The sequence below is a fragment of the Eptesicus fuscus genome, chromosome 13 (assembly GCF_027574615.1).
Source record: "Eptesicus fuscus isolate TK198812 chromosome 13, DD_ASM_mEF_20220401, whole genome shotgun sequence".
Lineage (NCBI taxonomy): Eukaryota > Metazoa > Chordata > Mammalia > Chiroptera > Vespertilionidae > Eptesicus > Eptesicus fuscus.
The window spans coordinates 12641263-12665937 of NC_072485.1; the positions used below are offsets into that span (position 1 = coordinate 12641263).

The 24675-nt window shown below is 43.0% G+C and overlaps 1 protein-coding gene across 1 annotated transcript in view; it reads right to left on the minus strand.

Moving 5' to 3' along the window:
- Positions 1-759: 759 nt before the first annotated feature.
- SLC35F2 (solute carrier family 35 member F2) overlaps positions 760-24675 on the minus strand; it is a 44024-nt gene continuing 20108 nt past the window's right edge. The window contains 7 exon segments of the mRNA XM_054724944.1: positions 760-1739; positions 8321-8475; positions 9036-9088; positions 10117-10273; positions 11087-11246; positions 16506-16633; positions 19811-19986. Of these exon segments, the coding sequence (XP_054580919.1) occupies positions 1554-1739; positions 8321-8475; positions 9036-9088; positions 10117-10273; positions 11087-11246; positions 16506-16633; positions 19811-19986 (1015 nt within the window). The 3' untranslated portion in view covers positions 760-1553.

Genomic DNA, 24675 nt, shown 5'->3' on the forward strand with positions numbered 1-24675 from the left:
AAGCGCCCAGGTGCCCCCGCCCGGCGGGCCCTGGAGCGGCTGCATAGAAGAGGTGACATTTGAGCTCAGCCTGGCAGGCATCTGGGATGTTGTCACCTGAGAGCCCCTGAGTCACCACCATCCCTTTATATACACAGGTTTATTCTTAAGCAAGGTATTTTAAGAGATAATCAGTGTGTACAACGTATTCCCCAAAATGCCAAACATTTTAACATAACTTTTTTTCACTTTTTGACAGTTGTTATTGGTAGCAGGCTTCAGAGAATGAGAGGTATTTCACTCTAAAAAAGAAATTAAAATAATTTTAAAATATTTATTCCAGCAAATTATCTGTGAGCTCACTCTGAATTTCCTTTCATCCCAGCACAGCCCCAAAGAGATAGGTTTATTTTACTTTACAGAAGACATGATTCTGAAAAGTTGGATGTGAAGAAATCTTGAGTACATTAAGTCATTTAAAATCAACGAGGGAGCTCGGCTGGCCTGGCTCGGTGGTTAAGCCTCGACCAGGAACCAAGAGGTCACGGTTCGATTCCCGGTCAGGGCACCTGCCCGGGTTGCGGGCTCAGTCCCCAGTGTGGAGTGTGCAGGAGGCCACCGATCAACGATACTCTCTCATCATTAATGTTTCTGTCTCTCTCTCTCTCCCCTCTCCTTTCCTCTCTGAAATCAATAAAAATATTTTTTTAAAAAATAAAATAACACCAACAAGGGAAACTGGTTACTCCGAAAAACCACAGTGGGTGTATTTCCATGAAATCAGAAATTTTTTTAATAATGTGAACACTTACTCTCAATTTCTTTTATTATAGTTTTATCCCCCCCCAAAAAAAGCTTACATGCAGTTTTTGTAAAGTTGCACACTGGTCGTCGGTATCATGATGATGCTGCCTATGAGCCCTTTCATTGAAGAAGTTTCCTAAAAACCTCACGGGGCGTAAGCAGTTGTAAGAAGTTGTAAAGCACCCTCTTTAGCCAGGAAGAGTGGGTGCCTGGGTCTGCGGCAGGCACTCCGCTTCCAAGCTTCGGTGGCGCTCACACTCCCGCCCACGTTCCTGCCGTGAGCCCTGTCCCCAGACCCCAGCTGCGGCCTGTGGGCAGTGGCCGCCTCAGGACAAACCCGAGGGGCCCCCAGCAGAGGAAACCTCCCCTAAACCTGCCCTGGGGACCCCCCTGCTCCTGACCAGCAGCCCCGCCCAGACAGCCCACCTGTTCGGAGGCTGGGTCAGCGGTGGTGAGGAGGGGCAGGTACCCATCCTGCCCGCCCACCCGCGCCTCCCGGACCCCGGAGTGGGGCCCGCGCCCTGCCTCCCGGCACTGACAGCATTGGTCCTCCTCGCCTCGGCTTCTGCTGCCTCCTGCTGTTTCTGCTTGTGAGCCACCCCCTGGTAAAATCTAACCGGTGGGGCCATCCGATGATGCTACGAGCGTTGGCTCTCAGCCGGATGAACTTCCCAGGTTTGCACCCAGCAGCCCGCAGGCTCTGCTTTGTCCCAGCGGCCGCTCCCCGTTTGCCAGGAGGCCCCAGGCGGGCGGCGCCCCTTCTTCTCCAGCTACAGGAAGGCGGAGGCGGTCTCCGGGAGGCTCTCCTCCAGCTTCAGGCCCAGGTTGTCGATGCCAGTGCTGGGGGCGGCGGGCACGCTGCTCTCCGCCGGCTCCGCCGTGCGCGTCGGGGTGGAGCAGTAGAGGACGAAGCCCACCATGATGACGGTGAAGGACAGGATGTAGAGCCCCGAAAACTAGGGGGAGAGAAGAGCGGCTGAGGAGGACGCGCCCTCACGCGCACAGCTTTGCGGCGGCCTCTTGCCCAGACCCTCCTGTGTGTGTGCAAACGCCTGGTCTCCGGCAACGTCCCCCGGCCCATCAGCCAACTGGCTACCTGCAGCTCTAGGAAATGGAACTTTGGCCTTTTTCTGTGACAACCTAGCTGCACCCCACCGCACAACTAGTCCCACTTAGTTAAGAGAATGAAAGCTTAGTGGCTACCATGCGAGAGCCCAGTTCAGACCCAAGGCACAGCTTACAATATTGGTATGAAACAGAGGAGCACAGGATCTAAGATAAAATGTGGGTGGCACAGCCCTGGCCAGGTGACTAAGTGGGTTGAAGCATCATCCCGTACATCAAAAAAAGGTTGTGGGTTCGATTCTTGGTCAAGGGCACGTACCTAGGTTGCAGGTTCGATCCCTAGTCCTGGTGGGGTGCGTGCGGGAGGCAACAAATCGATGTGTCTCTCTCACATCGATGTTTCTCTCTCTCCTTCTCTCTCTCTCTCTCCCCCACCTCCCTACCTCCTTCCCACTCTCTCTAAAAATTCTTTGGGAAAAATATCCTCGGGTGAGGATGAATAAAAATAAATTAATTAAATTAATAGTAAGTACCCTGCATATTTGCTTTTATTTGAATTAAGGATCCATACAAAAGTTCAAGTGTAAGGAAATTAGTATTTGTTTTTAACAGCATGAAAAATAAAACACAGAAAGAGAATAAGGAAAGGACTGACCAAGAAGGATGTAATAAAACTTAGGGAAACTATGCAGCATAATGAATGTGTAATTAAATACCCAGAATCATGTGTTTTTCTTTGGAACAAGCAAGCACAATTTATAAGTGGTCCTGATAACCTGATTGCGAATTAAAAATAGGGGGTGCTACTTTATTCAAGCCAATAAAGATTTTTAAATTAGCTTAGGTTTCATAGTATGCCCAATAAAAACAGTTCTAATCGGGGGATAACAAAGAAAAACAATAACAAAACAGAATGGGTTGGAAAAAGAGAGAGAAGGATGAGAGACACAGAGAGAGAAGAAAAAGCAAGATACACTCTCAACGGTAAAAGAAAAAACTAAATAGGTTTTGGAATGAGTATTAGGTAGAATTCTGATCATCTCCAGCTGGGGGCTTCTTCGGGTCACCATTGGCTCAAGAGTGATGCTCAATTACCTCTTAACCTTGAACCTTCAGAACTGCTTAAGTATTGGAAGAGCCACAGCCCTCCCCAAGGCAGAAAAGCCTTCACTGGATCCAGTGGTGATGCAAAGCCAGTGCGAATGTCAAGCTGAGCAACCCAACTCATTTCCTACCATTGCCTTTAATTCTTGGATCTAATATGCTGCACAGTACCCTATACATAGCTGGTGTTTAATAATGTTTATTGGGGTTGTGTGTGGGGGGTGGGGGGAGATTCAGAAAAGATTAGAGGTAGAAGAAATTAAAGCTATTTAGAGTACCCTGAACTTTTTAGGTTGGTATTATGAAAGTTAATCATGCTCTCCTACAAAATGTTCAGTTACTGAGGGAAAACCTACATAACTTATTCAAAACATGTCTTGTTTGGTTTGGTGGTTCTAAATATTTAGAAGAAAAAGCATCTTGTCCCTCTTAAGAAGATAGGTGATTAAATCGAGGCACCTTTATTAGAAGAGAGAAACTGAGAGGGAGTGAGGTAAGTCTCCTGAATTAGACACTCTAACTATATTTTTCCTCTTTTTAAAATTCTACCCTTGTGTCTGGATCTATACAGGAAGCTTCTGTGGATACTCTGTTCAATAGGTATTTACTCAAGATCAATTCCAAAGGAGGCAGAATCTGACACAGATGAGTGTAGAAAATTTTAAATCTCTTTTTCAACTGTCTTTCAAAAAATCAGAGCCAGTTAATTTAGATACTACAATTTTAATAATTGGAGGTACACTGGACTTGCGATTCTGTCTTTAAAAACTATTTTTACAATGCTAGGTATCTTCTTTATGCTCTTCTTTATGCTTCTTCATGTTTGGTTTTCCACCTCTGTAACTGACTCTGAAAATCACAGAAGACCTGCTCTTTGCTCTGTCTTGAAATGACCTTTGACCAAGAGTGATGAAATCTGATCTGATTCAAGAGTGAACTGCTAGGCATGCAGAGTCAAGGAAACAAAAATCAAAACAGCTAGAAAGGAATTTACAATTTGTAGTCTCCAATTTTTAGAATAATTTAAAGTCACGTGGCCGGGAAAATGGCACACAGAAGGGCGTTCACATATTACAGTTAGAGCAGTTGAAGAGCAAATATTTACATTAAGGGAGCTTCCAGCAGTTTGGTAGTGACAAGCGTACTTTTACCTCTAAGCTTTTATTTCTTTAACCTTACTTCCTCCTTGGACATTACTTTACTTATGAGGGACAGTTAAAGTTAAACTACTAAAGTTAAATCAGTATGTTTGGTTTAAAAAAAAAAAAAAGCACAGGTTAGCAGGGCCATTAGTTATACTGTTGAACTCGGGCTTTCTTTGGGCACGGAGGCTATCAACTGGCCTTGAACTGCAGAATAGAAACACCATCATCTTTAGTGGTGGCTCTGTGAAATGCAAGCTCAGCACCACAGAACAACTCACTCTCATAGGAAAAGAAATCTAAGCTTGTCAGGGTCACTCTGATTCACTTTGACAATTTTTTACTGTTTAATGCTGCTACTAAAAAAAAAAAAAAAAAAAAACTAAAAATACTCTTTTAGTCTTAGTTCAGGAATACCTTAACCAGCAAGTATGCAAAGATAACTAACAGCTGATTCTTGTCACGTGTACCTGGCAAGGCAAAATAGTTCACACTCCTTATGTAGAAATGTCTGAGAAACCACTGAACTAGGCAGTGTGAGTTCATAGCCAATTCCTGGGCACAATGTAATCAGTGCCAAAGATTTCTTCCTGGATACAAAATTGTACAAAGACCAAGAAATGTAGTTGCTATTCCCTGCTGAAACTAAAACTACCGAGTGACAGCCACCATCCCAACTATGTGTTCACCCTAACTATTTGTTGCAAAGATAGCAAACAGGTCCAGAAGCATTGACTGCAGGTATGCTAAGGAAAGACGGATCTCTAAGGCAGCAGTTCTCAAAATGTGGTCCAACAACTCTTGAAGGTCAAAGTCTGTAAGGTCAAAATTCTTTTTATAATTATACCAACATGCAATTTGCCTTTTTCACCTTCATTCTCTTGGAAGCGCACAATGGAAGGTTCCAGAGACTACATGACATGTGATATCACAAGGCAGAATGAAGAACCAGATGTGGAATTCCATTAAGCCACACATTAAAGAGATTTTTTAGAATGTAAATCGATACTATTTTTACTAATTTTTTTTTATTTTGGGAAATATGGGGTTTTTTAAATGTTTTATGCTAGCATATGTTTTTTATTTTCTTAATGAGTTAATAAATATTGTTTCAGTATCTCAGTTTTAAATTCTATATGATAAATCATAGAAATAAGTGACCTGCAGTTCTTAATTTTTAAGCATTTAAAAGGGTCCTGCCGAAACCGGTTTGGCTCAGTGGATACAGCGTCGGCCTGTGGACTGAAAAGGTCCCAGGTTCGATTCCCGTCAAGGGCATGTACCTTGGTTGTGGGCACATCCCCAGTAGGGGGTGTGCAGGACTGGGGGTGTGCAGGAGGCAGCTGATTGATGTTTCTCTCTCATCGATGTTTCTAACTCTCTATCCCTCTCCCTTCCTCTCTGTAAAAAATCAATAAAATATATTTAAAAAATAAAAATAAAAATAAAATAAAATAAAATAAAAGGGTCCTGATATCAAAAAGTGTAAGAACTGCTGTCCAAAGAGTTTTTAAATTAGCTGTGAAGTACAGAAAAAAAAAATCTCCCTATTTGATTCTTTCTAATGCATGAGACTTTAAGTTGATAAATACGTAAGCTTAAGATTCACATCTTATTCATGACAACAGAGAAAAACATGCAGTGGATAGAAGACTACACTATAAGACTGTGTAGCCTTTGTTTCCTCACTTCTAAAATAAAATCATTCATTCTGTAATTTTCGAGGGAAGGTGAAGCAGACTCTCTGGCGATACTCTTTGCTCTCCTGTTTCCCTTGAAGACACTGATCCATTCTCTCCCACCCCACTCTCCTTGAGAACTACTACATGTAACAAGAGCAGTTCCTAATGGGAGCAGGTTATACTTTGGAATGCTGTGAGGCTTCAGAGACAGAAAAAGTCTGAAAAACGACTAGATTGAATTACCTTTAAGGTCCCTTCTAGATATAAAATTACTATCACTGCATGCATGATAATACAATGATCTCCTTCCCTTCCACCAGGTACCACAGACTCTATCTATGTAGTAGGATTCGGAACATGCAAGTGTATCAAACCAACATGTTGTAAACCATAAATTTATAAACTTGTCAATTATCCTATCTAATAAAAGAGTAATATGCAAATTAACCATCACTCCATGACAAAAATGGTGGCGCCCATGGCCACAAGATGGCGGCACCCAGTCCTCTTAGCCCCGGCGGAGTCCGCCCAGCAGCGGCAGTCCAGGGTGTCTGGCTGGGAGGCACCAGCGCCCAGTGTGATCCCTGGCAAAGGGCGGCGGCTTGGGCTGGGGTCTCAGACCCACAGGGCCCCGCCCCCAAGCCACGCGATCGCTGGCAAGCAGCGGGTGGCCTGGGCTGGGGTCTCAGGCCGGCAGGGCGGTGCACCCCCACAGCGCTATCTTCAGGCCAGCGAAGGCAGCCTGGGCTGGAGCCGTGCACCCACATCGGGCTATCCCCAGCCAGGCTGAGATGGCAGCCTGAGCAGGGGTCTCAGGCTGGCTGGGCTGAGGCGGCTGGCTGGGCTGAGGCGGCAGCCTGGGCTGCGGTCTCAGCCTGGCCAAGGCCCAATCCCCTTCCAGCAATGGCAGCCTGGGGTCTCAACCATTGAGTCACACCAGCCAGGCAGATATGGAGGAATCTTAAATGTTTCTTTTTTTATAATATATATTTTACTGATTTTTTACAGAGAGGAAGAGAAAGGGATAGAGAGCTAGAAACATCTATGAGAGAGAAACATCGATCAGCTGCCTCCTACACACTCCCCACTGGGTATGTGCCCCCAACCAAGGTACATGCCCTTGACCAGAATCGAACCTGGGACCCTTGATTCTGCAGGCCAATGCTCCATCCATTGAGCCAAACCAGTTAGAACTGTCCAATATGCTAAAGAAAAAAACCCTATCTAATAAAGAGGGAATATGCAAGGGAGGACATTTGGGGGTGACCTGGGTATCAGGGGAGGGCAGTTAGGCGTTGATCGGGGTGGCAGTGGAGTGGGTACAGAGTGATCAGGCTGGCAGGCAGAGCGGTTAGGGGCAATCAGGAAGGCAGGCAGGTGAGTAGTTGGGAGCCAGCAGTCCTAGATTGTGAAAGGGATGTCTGACTGCCTGTTTAGGCCCGATCCCATGGACATCCCCCAAGGGGTCCCAGATTGGAGAGGGTGCAGGTTGGGCTGAGAGACACCCCCCCACCCCTGTGCACAAATTTCATGCACCGGGCCTCTAGTCCTATATAATAAAGAGGTAATATGCAAATTGACCCTCATGTCCTCACACAAGATGGCCACCCCCATGTGGTCAAAGATGGCCTCCACAAGATGGCCAGCAGGGGAGGGTAGTTGTGGGTGATCAGGCCAGCAGGGAAGGGCAGTTGGGTGCGACCAGGCCTGCAGGGGAGGGTAGTTAGGGGTGACCAGGCTGGCAGGGGAAGGCAGTTGTGGGGGGACCAGGCCTGCAGGGGAGGGCAGTTGGGGGCAACCAGGACGGAAGGGGAGGGCAGTTGGGGGGGACCAGGCCTGCAGAGGAGTGCAGTTAGGGGTGACCAGGCTGGCAGGGGAGGGAAGTTGGGGGTAACCAGGCCTGCAGGGGAGACTGGTTGGGGGCAACCGGGCCTGCAGGGGAGGGCAGTTGGGGGCAATCAGGCTGGCAAGGGAGAAGTTAGGCATCGATCAGGCTGGCAGGGGAGTAGTAAGGAGGTGATCAGGCTGGCAGGCAGGGGAGTGGTTGGGAGCCAGCAGTCCGAGATTGTGAGAGGGATGTCCGAGGGGTCCCAGATTGAAAAGGGTGCAGGCTGGGCTGAGGGACACCCCCCCCCCCAGTGCACAAATTTTGTGCACCGGGCCTCTAGTATCTCAATAAATCTGGGGGTGGGAAAGCTCAGGATGCCCAACCTGAGATGGTCTCTCAAAATCAACAGTGGCTCTGGGATTCCTTGTTTATCAGCAGGCAACATGCGTTAGCATTTCCAATGCAATGGTGTTATGGGCCATACCAAAGAGGAAATCCATTGCGTTTCACCTTTTAGAAAAACCTAGAAAAACAAGTCTTATTTGGGCCAATTTTCCAACTTGGAAGCAGTAACAAAGGGAGTGAGGACTGTGCAATGAAATTTTTGCCAAGAGGATAAGAAGGTTTTACTTTTGGGTCTAAAGTCTTAAAGAAACTACTCCTTCTTTTGGACTAACCAAAGTGTTCTTACTTGGACATGGTTTCAATTTACTTACCTTATAGCCAAAGAGAAAGAGTCCAAAGAAAAGGCTGTAGAGATCAGCTGTCAGGATGCCCAGGTTCACTGAGGTGGCACTGGTAACTTTAATCACCAGTGGCATGAAGCTGTACAGACAGAACATACAGAGGGCAAATGCCACGAACAGCAGGGCTGTGAAAACATGGAAGAAATCAGAAGTCAACGTGCTTAAGGCCTGGCTGCCATTTAAAACTGCTGGTCCTTTAACATACTATCTACAAAGCCCCTTGTTAATATCAGCATTGCAAATGATACAACACCCACACACACACACACACACACACACACAAAAAAGAAGAACAGCAAGATGTGATGTAGGTAAAGGACTTCAAAAATTCAGCAGGGTGTTGAATGATGAAGCAGACAACCTTCACAAAAAGTCTGCAGACTGGAGATACAGATCTAGTAATTGAAAGCTAATGTGACAAAGGTCTCTCTTGTTCAGAATTCCTGGTAAAGAAAGGCTATTCCTGAAGGTAAAGATTAAAAATTAACTTCTATGGAGGTTCATTTTCAAGTTCGCAGAGAAAACTCAATGCAAACCACTATACTGGGTATTGAATTACTCTGTGATTTTACAAAAATGCCTAAGTATTATTAAAATGAAATATTTATTTCTTGATGTGTGTCTTTGTCAGAGGAAAGGATACTGACTAAAACCGACTAAAAAGAATGATCATTTATGTACATACCAATTTTCCAGTCCCAATGAATTCTGGCAATATCCTTATATTCCACAAGCAATCTAAGGTTAAAGCAAGAGGTCACAGAGAGGTCCACACACTAGTTTTCACTATTGTATAAGCACTTAGTTGCTACACTTCAAATAAGGTGAGGAATTATGTTGACTTTTGAATTTTTCTTAGAGTATAAAAATAACTATCTTTTTTATAAAAATGGCAAAGAAGAGCCCTGCCAGCGTGGCTCAGTGGTTGAGCGGGGGTTCGACCTATGAACCAGGAGGTCACGGTCTGATTCCCGATCAAGGCATATGCCCTGGTTGCAGGCTTGATCCCCAGTGTGGGGCGTGCAGGAGACAGTCGATCAATAATTCTCTCTCATTATAGATGTATCTATCTCTCTCTCTCTCTCTCTCCCTCTCCCTTTCTCTCTGAAATCAATAAAATTATTAATTTAAATGACAAAGAATAAAACCAAAAAGATCCATAAACATATTTGACTGCCTTAAAGCACTCTTCAACAGTAGTCAGCTATAGGAGAAAAATATGACATTGTGTTTTCCCTTTGGATAGGAAGTTAATATTTTCTGGAAATAATTGATAAAGAGACTCTTTACTGGTACTGCCTCTACCACATGTATAAGAAAATGAGACATATCGTAATTCTTAACATTTCAAAAATCCTCTAATATATAGGTAGCAAGTTACTGATTTTATTTTTTTTAATTTAAATTCTTTATTATTTAAAGTATTACATGAGTCTCCTTTTCCTCCCATTGACCTCTCCCTGGCTACTCCCATCCCCAAGCACATGCCCCCTACTGTCTGTGTCCATTGGTTATGCTCATATGCATGCATACAAGCCCTTGGTTGATCTCCTACCCCCTCAACCCCCTCCTTCCCTCATAGGTTGTACAGTCTGTTTGATGTCTCTGGTTCTATGTTTGTTCATTGGTTTATGTTGTTCATTATAGCAAGTTACTGATTTTAAATGTGAGTTTGGGCCAAATAAACAATGAATATTAGTAGTTGGGAAGTAATAACCTATGACATATTTGCATTTTTTTTTTTTTAAGGAAAAATTTAGACTTACAGCTGTATGCCACTGATGATTGTTCCAAATAAGCCCAGCATTCCTAAGAACTCCTGTCTGCTCAGCTTCTTCACAATGTACTCTTCACACACATTAGAAATGGCATAGAGGGAAGCCCCAACAAGAACCAAGATGTCACCAATCAGTACATCACTGCCTACAAGAAGACAAGCCACAAAAAGGAACAATTATCAATAGGAAAACCTCATTAGCTTGCTCCTAGGAGTTTATGTAGCTAGTGTTCACTTAAGATTAAGATTTTAAGGAAGAAGAAACCCTGATTTCTAGAAGTTTAAAGACTCCTGATCTTCTTACTTTCTGGCACAATTCTGCTGTGATTTTTCATATTTTGACTGTTCAAGAGACTAACAGACTGTGGTATATGCCTTAATGTGAGGTCTCAGAAAATTATTCTATGACATGAGAAATAATGGAATTTATTGAAGGGAATTAATTTAAAATGATAAGGAAGATAGGTAAACAAGGTCATTTCTCTCTTAATGGAGATATTGAAGTCACTTGTAGATTGGGTGAACTCATAGACCTTATTGAGATTTACACCATCAATTGTCTGAACCTTGACCCAAAGAATATCAAAGTATTTTCATCAACAGAGTCAACACAAAGTCTCTATTTGATTTTTTTTTTAAATCTACATTATATTTTCTAATAACTAACCCAAATGTATGGACCAGAAGAAGATTGCAAATATATAAAGAAATTTATTTCATGAAATGAAACAAAACCAGTGTGACAAAAAGGAACAAGAACTGTGGGCAGGTAGGAGCATAAAGAGTGCTTTGTGGAAATGGTTACTACACCAGAAGCAAGTAAATCTGAAAATAAAATTGAAAAGATAGTTAACCAGGACATGTTTCCTACATTGTACTGTATATTTAAAAAATAAAAGTGAAAAACTAAGCAACACTTTTCTCTGGGACTGAACCAGAAAGAAGTCACACAGTCTTACCTGAATTGTCTTCCCTCCCTGATAATATGTCTGCACCAACCATAGTTCCAACGCCCAGCAGACAGACAGCCACGGCAACAAAATGGATCACTCTGTATCTTGCATAAAGAATGAACCAGGAGAGAGCCATCAACACAGGAATTCCAAAGCAATCCAAAAGCTGCATGGAAAGAGAAACAGACGGCTTAACTCTCTGCACTCGCTTGCTCTTTTCTCGATTCCTTTATTCTACTCGGGATTTAATTTTTTAAATACCCCAGATTTTACAAAGCGCGGCAGTAGAATAAAAAACTGGAGTTTCTTTTCATACAAACTTATTTATTTGGATTTTTTTATATTTCAAATTATTGATACATTCAAAGAGTATAAAAAGAGCTGCTACCAATGCTAACCGTGTCGAGTCACACTCCACATCTGAGTGCAAAAGGTTAAAACACCTCTCATTAGCTAAGAGATAGGTGATTAAGTAATAATAAAAGTTAGCAATTATGCTTGGCCGGCATGGCTCAGTGGTTGAGGATTGACCATGAACCAGGAGACCACGGTTTGATTCCCAGTCAGGGCACATACCTGTGTTGCAGGTTCGATCCCCAGTGTGGGTGTGCAGGAGGCTGCCAAACGATGATTCTCTCTCATCATTGATGTTTCCATCTCTCTCTCCCTCTCCCTTCCTCTCTGAAATCAATAAAAATATATTTACCAAAAAAAAAAAAAAAGGAGAGAAAAAACAATATATAGTGCCCTTTGAGTGCTGCCTACCATAATACCATTTAAAAAATAATAATAATCCTATATAATAAAGAGGTAATATGCAAATTGACCATCATTCCAACACACAAGATGGCCGCCCCCATGTGGTCAAAGATGGCCACCACAAGATGGCTGGCAGGAGAGGGAAGTTGGGAGGGACCAGGCCTGCAGGGGAGGGCAGTTGGGGGCAACCAGGCTGGCAGGGGAGGGCAGTTAGGGGCGATGAGGCTGGCAAGGGAGGGCAGTTAGGGGTGACCGGGCCAGCAGGGGAGGGCAGTTGGGGGTGACCACGCCTGCAGGGAGGACAGTTAGGGGTGACCAGGCCAGCAGGAGAGGGAAGTTAGGGGCAATTGGGCCGCCAGGGGAGCAGTTAGGCATTGATCAGGCTGGCAGGGGAGTGGTTAGGGGGTGATCAGGCTGGCAGGCAGGCGAGTGGTTGGGAGCCAGCAGTCCCTCCAGGGATCCCAGATTGGAGAGGGTGCAGGCTGGGCTGAGGGACAACCTTCCCCTTGTGCACGAATTTCGTGCACCAGGCCTCTAGTAATAAATAAAATAAAAGTCAAAGAGATATAGCCCTGGCCAGCTCTGTGGTTACAGTGTCAGACTACGGACCAAAGGGTTGCAGGTTCAATTCCCAGTCAAGGACATGTACCTGTGTTGAGAGTTCAATCCCTGGTTCCTGGTGGGTTGGTTGGGGCACATATGGGAGGCAACCAATCAATGTGCTTCTCTCAGATTGATGTTTCCCTGTATTTCTATCTCCCTACCCTCCGTTCCCTCCCCTCTACTCTCTCTAAAAATCAATGGAAAAAAAATATCCTCATGTGAGGATTAACAAACAAACAAAAGTCTGAGAGATAGTTGCTCAACCCAGGAATTCTGCCCAAGGGATTGTGCAAATTACCTCTATACTCCCTCCTGTGTGTTATCCTTTTTTTTTTTTTTTTTAATATATTTTATTGATTTTTTACAGAGGGGAAGAGAGAGGGATAGAGAGTTAGAAACATTGATGAGAGAGAAACATCCATCAGCTGCCTCTTGCACACCCCCCACTGGGGATGTGCCCGCAACCAAGGTACATGCCCTTGACCGGAATCGAACCTGGGACCCTTGAGTCCGAAGGCCGACGCTCTATCCACTGAGCCAAACCGGCTTCGGCCTGTGTGTTATCCTTAAGCTCCATAAGCAAACTTTCCTTCCTGCATGTACCCATTCCCTCAGTCAACAAATATTTCAGCATGGAAAACACTGAGAGGAGCTGGAATGTAGAGAAAAAGAGCCCCCAGCCCTGCCCTCAGTAGCACACACAGGGCTAGACAGATGTGGCGTAAATAACCACACAGCCAGATATTTAGCTGCCATTGGGGTAAGCGCTACAAAAAAAATACTGGTTATTATGAGAAAGCAAGAAGACACCATCTCCCTGACAGAGTCCAACCTCACTTTGTCAGACAAACACCTGCTCAGAGCAAATACTCTTGCTTGTCATCACCTGTTGATCCTGGGTCCAGAAAATATTTTCTACACCCTACTATTGCCAGTCTGAAAAGCAGGGGGATTAAGAGTGACAAAATTATAGCAAATCCAAAATCACTTGTAAGATAAAGGAAAAATAGAGATTTCATTCACTCAGTTCACAAATTTCAAAAATTCAAGGGTAAAAGATAGTCCTTATAACATTCTTCAATCTGCTGTTTTTTGCATACCTTCTTGTTTTTAACTTTGTCCTGGATTCTATGTCTGTCTAATCTTGGACAAGGCAGGCCCCTAAATCTCCAGCAGCAGCCTGTTAGATCCTGCCCACAGTTGCTGGCTAATCGTCTTTCACTGCAGTGTCATTCCTGGAGTCGGATGCCTGTGCAGGAATGGGCACCTTGCCTTGTTATTTATTCCAGCTGCAGAACTCTAATCTCCTAAGTGCTTTATCGAGCCTGCCTGGATAACAAAGCCTTAAACGATGCAAATGATAATAGCCTGTCCCAGAAGACACGGCAGAATCTGGCCGTAATGACTTAAAGTCTCAACTACATTCCTTAAGCAAAAAAGAAAAAGGCACTCTAAAAACTCTCACAGAAGACTCCCTGTCCTTGAATTGTATCTTAAAATCAAACTTAAATTTGCTCTATTTTTAACAATTTTAGTGGGCAGTGAGTGGCCATATAAAGGAAACTGCCTAGGTCAGTGGTCGGCAAACTCATTAGTCAACAGAGCCAAATATCAACAGTACAACGATTGAAATTTCTTTTGAGAGCCAAATTTTTTAAACTTAAACTTCTTCTAACGCCACTTCTTCAAAATAGACTCGCCCAGGCCGTGGTATTTTGTGGAAGAGCCACACTCAAGGGGCCAAAGAGCCACATGTGGCTCGCGAGCCGCAGTTTGCCGACCACTGGCCTAGGTCATGGTAAGAGTTCCAGATTCCCCGGGTTCCCCACCAACTGTGTGAGTTACAACCAGTCACCCTCTAAGCCAAAATGCGACATGAAGAGGTCAGACCAAATGATCTCACAAGTCTCTTCCAACTCCCAAACTCCAGGACTTCTTATCTTATATCTATCACATCCAGCCATTTATCCACAGGGAACCTCCTTTTCAAAATGTATTGTTTGTGACTTTGATGCTTTCAGTTCCAAGAGTCCCCCTATTTTAATTTAATCTTTATAAATTATTGTGCAGGCATAGAAAGCACGGTACTAAGTAAGACCCTGAGGGGGCAGGGAAGGCATAAGTATAACATTGAGTTAGCCCGGCCAGCGTGGTTCAGTGGTTGATCATCAGTCAATGAATCAGAAGGTCACGGTTCAATTCCCGGTCAGGGCACATGCCGGGGTTGCAGGCTCAATCCCCAGTAGGGGGCATGCAGGAGGCAGCCAATCAATGATTCTCTTTCATCATTGATGTTTCTATCTCTCTCTCCCTCTCCCTTCCTCTCTGAAATCAATAAAAATATATTTTTAAAAATAAAAATAATAAATGGTGATGGGGGAAAAGAAAATAAAAATATACCCCTTGCTGGAGCCCTAAGTACATAACTTTTGACAACCAAATGCTTCGATTTTTCTAAGAGGCTACAAGACATTTTGGGTAGTATAAGGCATGAACTTCAGTCACAAAAACCCCAGTGCAAGTGTTTTAACACACCTTTGTGTTTAAACCTTGCACCAGTTCAAATCTTCTAATTATTATTAGTCCAAGATCAAAGTTTCTGGAAATTGTAGTCAAGTAATTGAATTATGTGTGAGATTATGAGGGTAGGTGTGACTAGAAAATGCTATTTTCTACATTCTCCCTGCCCATTGTTTAAAGTACAGTTAATACTATTTGTGATGAACTTCATCCTCTAGGAAACTAACTTCTGGTTTTAATTTTTATGAAATTCTGGGGTTTTCCATATACCTCCTATAATGTCTGACAGCAAATAGTTTCTATCAGGGCTTTGAAGCTCATGCCAGTCAAAAACCAAGAGGTCTGCTGTGGACTGTGCTTAGCACCATGTGACAGAAAAGAGAGCATTTAATAAAATGTGCATATACATTAAATGCTGGTAATACTAGCACTTAATGTATACGTACATTGGAAAAATACTGAGTTTCCATCTATCCTTATGTTTTCCAAATGAAATAAGTCTAACCTCACTTCAATTTTTCTACATTCCTAAAATTTGGAGATCAAATGTTTCATCTCTGTTTTACATAACGAGGAAAGCAATGCATCAGAAAGTTATAAATTCATTAAATGGTGAAGTCTAAACCTGGCAATGACGTCTATCTCACTTTCACCTCCATTTATAAAACATTTTGTTGTTAGTACTGGTGACTCAGTGTTGCAATACATCCCATAGTTTCCTAACATTACAACTGCATCATGCACCCATCACCCAGAGCAAAGTCTCTTTCCATCCCCATTTATAACCCCCTTTGCTCACCTCTACCGACCCCCACCCCCTTTCCCATATGTTCTTTGCTTAATCTCTTCACCTTCTTTCATTCAGCCCCCCATCCTCCTCCTCTCGGACAGCAGCCAGTCTGTTCCAGGTATCCATGCCTCTGTTTTTATTTTCTTTGTCAGTTTATTTTGTTCATTAGATTCACACACACCCAATAAATTCAGTTTTAAAAAGGCAACTGAATCGGTCTAACTCAACTCCACCGGCTAAAAAATCCTGCTACATAGGAATATATTTCTTTCAATCAAGCAAAAACCTAATAACGAATAAGGACACAAGCTTTGCCTTTGGCTACCATCTCTACCCAAGATGTCTAGCAGGTTCCGTCCAATCCCTCCTTTGTTTGAATACCTACTTGCAAACCTCCCACTTTTCTGTAGCACAAATGTACAGCCACTTTATATGCCGGGTGTGAGCAACATATAAAGCAGAGCTCTCGTCAACATCACAGCATCGGTTGCCAACTAAATATTTATGCTTATTTGGGAAGACACTGCTCTAATATGCTACAGCATTTGCAGTTTGGGAACTCATTAACTCATGTACATGTTCCCAGATGCTTACTCATCAGCACATATGCTCCTCTGAAAACAGATAGCATCCACCTGTGCTTAGGTTTTCTTTGAGTGAACAGGTTTGCCACAAAATTAGGTTAACACATGTGAGTTCAGGTTCTTCTCTTGAAACTGTATAATCCAAATTGGTCAGAGGACGCCCTCTCACCTGGACGCTGGTGAGAGTCGTGTACTGGTACGCTCTGACAATCAGGTAATTCGCCTCCACGTCTGCTAGTCCCAGCAGGATGTACTTCCACCATTTTCTTTTCAAGATGTGTAAAAGGCTAGTGGGGCCTGGTTAAAAGAAATCTGGGTTAGTACATGTTACTTGAAAATAAAGCCGTGCATGTTTATTTATATTTACTGTGTATTTTGGAAGTGGCCCCTCCTAATGCGTACAATAGCTCCTACAAATTCCTACAACAGGTCAGCAGAATCAAATTTTTCTAGTATGAGACCCAGCTAAGGTGTCATCACAGACCAATTGTTCAATGAAAACACCAGAGAGAAAGTAAGTAGAGAAAAGTGGTTAAATTCCCTTCCTCCTTGTGACAGAAATATAATATCTAAAACAGGTTTGGATGTTACCATTCCTGACAAGCTATCAATTATCCTAAGAAATGCAATGTTTTCTTATTAATTCACTAGAGGCCCAGTGCACAAAATCCGTGCATGGGTAGGGTCCCTAGCAGCTGCTGGCTGCTGGCTGGGGCTTCCCTTCCCCAGCTGCCGGCTGCCAGCCCGCGTCCTTCCTTCATTCCACGCCGCCCGTTGGTGGTCAGTGCACATCATAGCAAGCGATTGAATTCTCAGTCGGTCAAACTCCCGAGGGGACACTTTGCATATTAGGCTTTTATATATATAGATTGGCTATGTAACCTCCATTTATGGGCTTCTTCAAAGGAAACTCTTCATGGTCATTATTTTAAAAGAGATGTGCTTTCAAAAAAATAAAATTTAAAAAAAAAGATGTTCTTTCAAGAGAAAAGTATGTCAGTTATAAGTTTGGAAAAAAGACTTAGTGGCACCATCAAAGAAACACCTTTTATTCACCAAATTCTATTTATTCAAGTTAACTGTGATTTGTTTCTTTGGAGAATCTAGCATCACAGGACAGCAGAGTTGGAACATAGATTGGAAGACTTATTATAAGATAACCTACAAGGAAATAAAGGTAGTGAGAATCACAGGCAGGTAATTATCATTAAAACCCAATTTGCAAGAAAATCCTGAAAGCACAGTTAGTCTTCCTCGACATGAGATGGTACGGAAGGTAACTAACATCCATCCCTTAGGGAGACCGTATTGCTGTGTTTATGAATCACACTGGCTTACTAAAGGCCAGTGCTTACAGAGAAGAGCAACGTCCCTATTAGCCATGTACTAATACCAGTTCTATTTCCAACTCCTAAAGCTCTTGCCAAATTTGGTACATTACCTTTCAGATGGTTTCCCCACTCCTATCACTGGTTTCTATTTTCTTTCAAAATAAGTGTTTTATCTTGACACATAGGAATACCATTGATGCTTTAAGGTTCATATTAAAAGAGGATTAGCACCCTGGCCAGTGTGGCTCAGTTGGTTGAGTGTCATCCTATGCACTAAAAGGTCACCCAGGTTGCAGGCTCAATCCCCAATAGGGGGTGTGCAGGAGGCAGCTGGCCTATATTTCTCTCTCACATCAATGTTTCTCTCTCCTTTCTCTCTCAAATCAATTTTAGAAATATGTAAATTTTTAAAAAGAGGATTAGCAAATCTGCTTTTATTATGTGTTTTAAATATGATGAAAATAAAAGTATTGCAACCGCCCAATTGATTTGGTTGAGTTACCCATTATCCTCACATTCCTAAATTCAATCTCACTTAATTTATTTTATAATACCATGCTCTTTCTTGTGGGAAGAATCGTCTTAGCATGACTAGGAGCCCCTAATACAGATTGGTGGTGAGAGCATGGGTTCTGGGGGCGGGGGCAGGAAGGTGCTGGCTGCCTAGCTTGGAATCCTGGCTCCACCAGTTACTACCTATATGACTTAGACTTAGAGCAAGTCTTAGAGCAAGTTATGTAAGTACTACGTGCCTCACAGTTTGATCATCTGTACAGTGGGGATAGTAGTAATACTCACTTGATTTGTTGGGAGTCTTTAATGAGTTTATATCAAACCTAAATGAGTCAAGCAATTAAAATTATGTCTGGCACAAAAATGTTTGTCAGAACCTAGTTTTTCCCCATTTTTTGTGTAGCTAGTGAGAAATGATAACTCTGTAATGATTCTAACCAGCCAGTGATAATGATGTTAATTCCTTGCCAAATCCCTGTCTTTGTTTCTCTCATAACATAGATTTGATCTACATGCAATTGATGCTCCATTTAGCATTCTCCACTTAGCTGCATATACAGCCTTTGAAGAGTGAGGTTCTTGACTTTAAGTATTTGGGGTTTTTTTGGATTTTTTTTTTTTATTGTCTAAAGTTTTACAGATGTCTCCTTTTTCCCCAATTGACCCTCCCCTGCTCAAGCCATTCCCACCTCCTCAGTGTCTGTGTCCATTGGTTATGCTAATATGCATGCATACAAGTCCTTTGGTTGCTCTCTAATCACCCCTCCCCTGCCATTTGTCTCTGGATCTATTCTTGTTCATCAAATTATGTTGATCATTATATCTCACATAGGAGTGAGATCATGTGATACTTATCTTTCTCCGATTGGCTTATTTCACTTAGCATAATGCTCTCCAGTTCCATCCATGCTGTTGCAAATGCTAAAAGTTCCTTCTTTTTTATAGCGGCGTAATATTCTATTGTGTAGATGTACCACCATTTTTTAATCCACTCACCTGCTGATGGGCACTTAGGTTGTTTCCAAATATTAGCTATTGTAAATTGTGCTGCTATGAACATAGGGATGTATATATCCTTTCTGATTTCTTGGGATATAGTACTAGAAGTGGAATTACTGGGTCAAATCGGAGTTCCATTTTTAACTTTTTGAGGAAACTCCATAGTATCTTCCACCGAGGCTGCACCAGTCTGCATTCCCACCAGCAGTGCACGAGGGTTCCTTTTTCTCCACATCCTCGCCAGCACTTGTCGTTTGTTGATTTGTTGATGATAGCCATTCTGACAGGTGTGAGATGGTATCTCATTGTTGAAGTGTTTTTAAAATTGTCTCTTAATCTTATCAACCTAACTTGTAATAGCATTTAAACTTTTAATTTTTCTGACAACTTGTACTGTTCCAGTTTGGTGCTACTTATTTTAATCAACAATGCCAGAGATTATGCATGAATCTCTAATCAGTACTTTCACAGAATTCAGAGGTGTCAGACTTTTCTAATGACTCTTATAAAGGCAGCAATAGTTTTTCCTGTTCTTACTTTTGCCTCATGTTTCATTTTTTAAATGCCTAAAAACCACACTTTTTAATGATGATAGGTCATTGAAAAAAGTTAATTCCCACACTCGGCATACCTGATTGAAATGCCAGCATCACTGTATAAACTAGAAACAGCAAGCAATAGTTGATAAAGCTCTGAAGCATGGGGGTGTTCACTTTGTATTTTTCTGCCAAATACTGGCTGGTGATGGCTGTTCCACATATACACAAGGACAATATCTGACCCAGGGCAATTGTTTTCAAAATATTCCTAGAAAACAAAGAAGGAAATCTGAATAACATGCAAGTAAGTTATACCTCTGACACAAACATGCACAACACACAACATACAACATACACTTTAGTGCTCAACAAAAAGAGAAATGCTAGTTATTCCTGTTTTGTCATTATTTCATTTTATTGCCCACTTCATATGTACAAAAATTAAAGTGTTGGATTTTTTTTCTCATCACCATTTATCCCCTCTATGCCCTTTTCTACCTCCACCCACTCCTCTCCCCCACCATCAACGCACTGCTGTCCATGGCCATGAATAAAAGTGTTGAATTTTGAGATTTTATTCTCTTTTACATTTCGGATTTCCCTCATTATCACAAAAATACTATTTCCCCATTTTATTGTTCACCCATTTAGAAATCATTTTGATTACTTAGCTATGTGATACACTATTTGAAGTGGGTTTGTATGACTTTTAAAAACTCAGTTTTAACTTGTTTTAAGGCCTTCCTATTCATTAAATGTTTAGCATAGTCTCATCCTTTCCTTCTCCTAGTCTTGATTTCTTCAACTAGAAGTAGAGGTTTTCAATGTTACCTACGTGTTAGAATCACAGCGCCTTTTTTGTTTGTTTTTTATCTCTATTGTTGAAAGTATTGCATAGGTCCTCCTTTTTCCCCCAACAACCTCTTCCAGCCTGCTCCAGTCTGCGCCCCCGCCCCCACCAAAGGCCCTCACCATTATTTTCTTTAATATGTATTTTTATTGATTTCAAAGAGAGGATGGGAGAGGGAGAGAGATAGAAACATCCATGATGAGAGAGAATCATTGATCAGTTGCCTCCTGCACACCCCACCCTGGGGATTGAGCCCACAGCCCAGGCATGTGCCCTGACTGGGAATCGAACGGAGACCCCCTGGTTCATAGGTGAAGCTCAGCCACTGAGGGCCTCGGTTCCTGGCTGGTTGTTGGCCAGAGGCCACCCTCAGGTCCTTGACATGTGAGCCTTTGTATATGGCAGCTTGTTTCATCAGAGCCAGCAAGGAAGAGAACTAATAGAGAGAGTTGCCTAGCATGATGGAAGTGATGACCTTACATGATATATTCATGGAAATGACATCCCATTACTTTCATTGTGTTCTAATGGTTAGAAGCAAGTCGCAGATTCCTATCTCTCTCCCCCGCCTCCCGCCCCTTCACTCCCCACCCCTGCAACTCAGGAGGAGGAGATCACTTGGGGCAACAACACGAGGAAGCACAGATTCACTGGGCACGCCTTAGAGGCCACCTGTCCCAAGCCTCACATTGTCCCCCCACCCTTCCCGCAAGGTTCCAGGCACCTCAATTTCTACTGCTCTCAAATGGAACTCACTACTGGCCCCTGGCCCCAAACCTGTTTCTCATCCTGTCTTCCTGTCCTGGTCAGTAGCCTCACAGCCATCCATTTAGTCTAGAAACCCAGATATCATGTCAACACCCCCTCCCGAGAGCTAATGGTGTGCTTGGCTGTGTGGCGTCTTCCACGTCATTCTCTACTTTCCGTTCACACTGACACGGCTTTCAGTCAGGTCTCACTTTGGCCTGGGCCATTATATTAGTTTTCTAACTGCTTCTCTGCCTTGTTCCCTTCTCATCAATCCTTCTTTTCCTAACCACCAGAGTCACTTTCATAAATCCCTCTGGGTTTGTTTTGCAAACTGGTGCAGATGGTCACTGATGTGCTAAGATAAAGTGTCATCAGGACTCAGGATGGCCTGCTGGGGACGACCAAAGGCATTCATCCTCTGCAAGCGGTGTACTCGGAGTACCTACAATTATAATGACTTTCTATTTGTGCCATGAAGCCTAAAGGGACCGTTTGCTTTGAAGATACATCAAAGAGTAGAATTGTTAGTCTTAGGGCATAAGCATCTTCAAATTTACTTGTTTTGCTAGATAGCTCTCCAAAAGTTATATACCTTCATGTTGTTTGCTCTTTACTCTCAAAAGGAAGGAGCTAAAAAGCCCCACCCTTCCAGGGGAGGAACAATAGCAGGAACTGGCCAGAGGCAGACATTTTATTAGGGTAGGGAAGCAAATTTTATGCCCAGGTGAGCAAAGGGTTAAGACCTTGGTCCCACAGAGGCAGGAGTGTTCCCAGGGATGCTCTACCTCTCCCTGGCAGGGTCCTCTGTGCTCACTTCCTCCTGAACAAGGCCCTGATTCTGGATTTTAGGCTGCCCTATCCTAGACAAAAGAAATTCACCACATGGTCCTGTAGAGCCAAAGCCAAGAGTGGAAAAGTACATTTTGGGAGACAAGTGTCATTGTCTCCAGTCACAAACTTCCCTCAAGAAACCTGTGGTGAAGGGTACCTGGCCAAGGACATGGTTCCAATTTTCCTGTATTTCATGGTTCAGTTGGCATCATCAGAGCACACATTCTCAACCTAATTCTCATCACAACCCTGAGAACAGTAGTCTTCCTCCACTCCTATTACAGAGGGGAGCATGAGGCTCAGAGTGGCTCCAAACTCACCCACAGTCCCACAGTTAGTAAAAGGCAGAGGAAGTCAGTGCCCTTTGCTATTAAAGGACTTTGCTGTTAGATGAGGGAGTTCAAATTTACTTCCAAGAATCAGATCTAGGGAAACATCTCCTCTCCTGGAAGAAAGCCTCAGAACTGCAGAACTTTGGTGCTGTGGCCCATTTTTTTAGGTGAAGATACTGTGGCCCAGAAGAGGGAAGTGTTTTGCCTAAGATCACACAGGAGCAGAATTGATGCCCAAATTTTCTGATCATTAAACATCTGCTGCCTCCACTACAGCACATGGTCTTGGGATAATAAGTGAGGTCATCCCTTAGAGTTGACATCATCTTACCTTCTGTATCACTTTCTCCTTCCCCCAATACCCTTCTTTACTTCTCCATTATGATTTTATAACAGAGCTTATATTAGTAAAGCCTTTCTTCAAGAGATTGTTTCACCCCTCCTCGCTGTCTGGAAAGGAGTCTAGCCTGATTTCTCTCCCACCAGTTTTACACTGCTTCTGGGGACATCAGGGGATGAGTTGGCTGTCCAAAGTAAAGGTCGTGGAAAAGCCAATCAAGTGTTCAATAACCTAATCAAACTTAGACCATTTTTCACAACCCATAATGGACGTGAAAACCATTATAAATTTGATATAAATGAGAGTAATAAGTGTGTCCCTGTTCACAAATGGACAAAATTCCTCCAGCAAGCTCATATTTGCATTCTAAAACAGCTCAATTAAGAAAGCTGTCCTCCAACTATAAAGTATAGCCATCTTCTAAAAAAAAAAAAAAAAAAGAGGAGAGTCACAAATTGAGTATGGAGATTTAAGGTTACAGAATGCACTTCTCTTGGCTCCAAATCATAATGACCTCATCCATAATGGAAGAGCGGGAGCAAAAGGGAAGGGGGAGGAGGCAGGCAGAAGAGGTTGAGGGGGTGGAGGCTGAACAAAAGGAGAAAGAAGAGAAAAAACAGACTGGTAGAGAGAGATACCAAAGGCCTCAAAACAATTTTTGTTACTTATAGCTTCACATTTAAGCATTCCACCACAAGGTCCCATTCATATGAACTGTGAACTGAACCCAGGGACTCTTTATACCTTAACAAAACCTGTCCCTCTCTAAAGGAAGCTGCCAGAAACAATGTGCATCTAACCATGGGATATATCCTGTCACAGGGCTTCAAACAGAACCGCCACTGACGTGAACTTCAATGGCAGGATGTGGTCCAACCCCAAGACATGTTTCCCAAGGCGACTTCACACTGGGGGAGATCGGCCAGCAGAAAGCAGAGCACACAAGAGCTATGGGTCATCTGGGGCAGAGGCAGGCACACAAGGAAGAAGGTAACCTGAGTAAGGTCCCTTCTGACTACTTTACTATTTGGAGATATTGTATGAATTTAAGGATTGAAAAAAAGAAAATATTGAAGGCATTTTATTTTCCCTCTGCCTTTCTTACAGAAAACCTAAAGACCCCTGATCACAGACCAGAAATGTGAAAACAATTTCCAGATAGACTCAGGAATGAAGGAAGGCTGTAATATCGGTTTCTGCCTAATTCAAACACTAGTTTTACATAAAATGATGGGATTGATGCGTTTCGTTTAGCTCTTGTTTATTTGCAATGTCAGGTTAGACCAGTAGCCCTCCACCTGGGTGTACAGTAAATCATCATTGAGGGCTTAAAAAGAAAAGCCAACTGAATCAGGTTCTCAGGAGATGGGGTCCAAATATCAGCCTATTTTTTAAAATATATATATTTTATTGATTTTTCACAGAGAGGAAGGGAGAGGATAGAGAGCTAGAAACATTGATCAGCTGCCTCCTGCACGCCCGCCCCCCCCCACCACACACACACACACACACTGGGGATGTGCCCACAACCAAGGTACATGCCCTTGACCGGAATCGAACCTGGGACCTTTCAGTCCGCAGGCCGACACTCTATCCACTGAGCCAAACCGGTCTCAAATATCAGCCTATTTTTAAAAGCCCTCTCAATGAGTCTACTAGGCAATAGGATGGCAAACCACTGAATTATTCTCTCCCTTTTATTTGAAGAAAGAGTTCCAAGTGACTGATAAAATACATTGTTTGGATGCAAATCATATATTTTTCTTCACGTTATGTCTCCATAAATCTGTGCTGCTAGATTGCACCTTGTCAGCTGGAGGCAGGATTGAGTAGTAGACTTCTTCAGAGCATAGC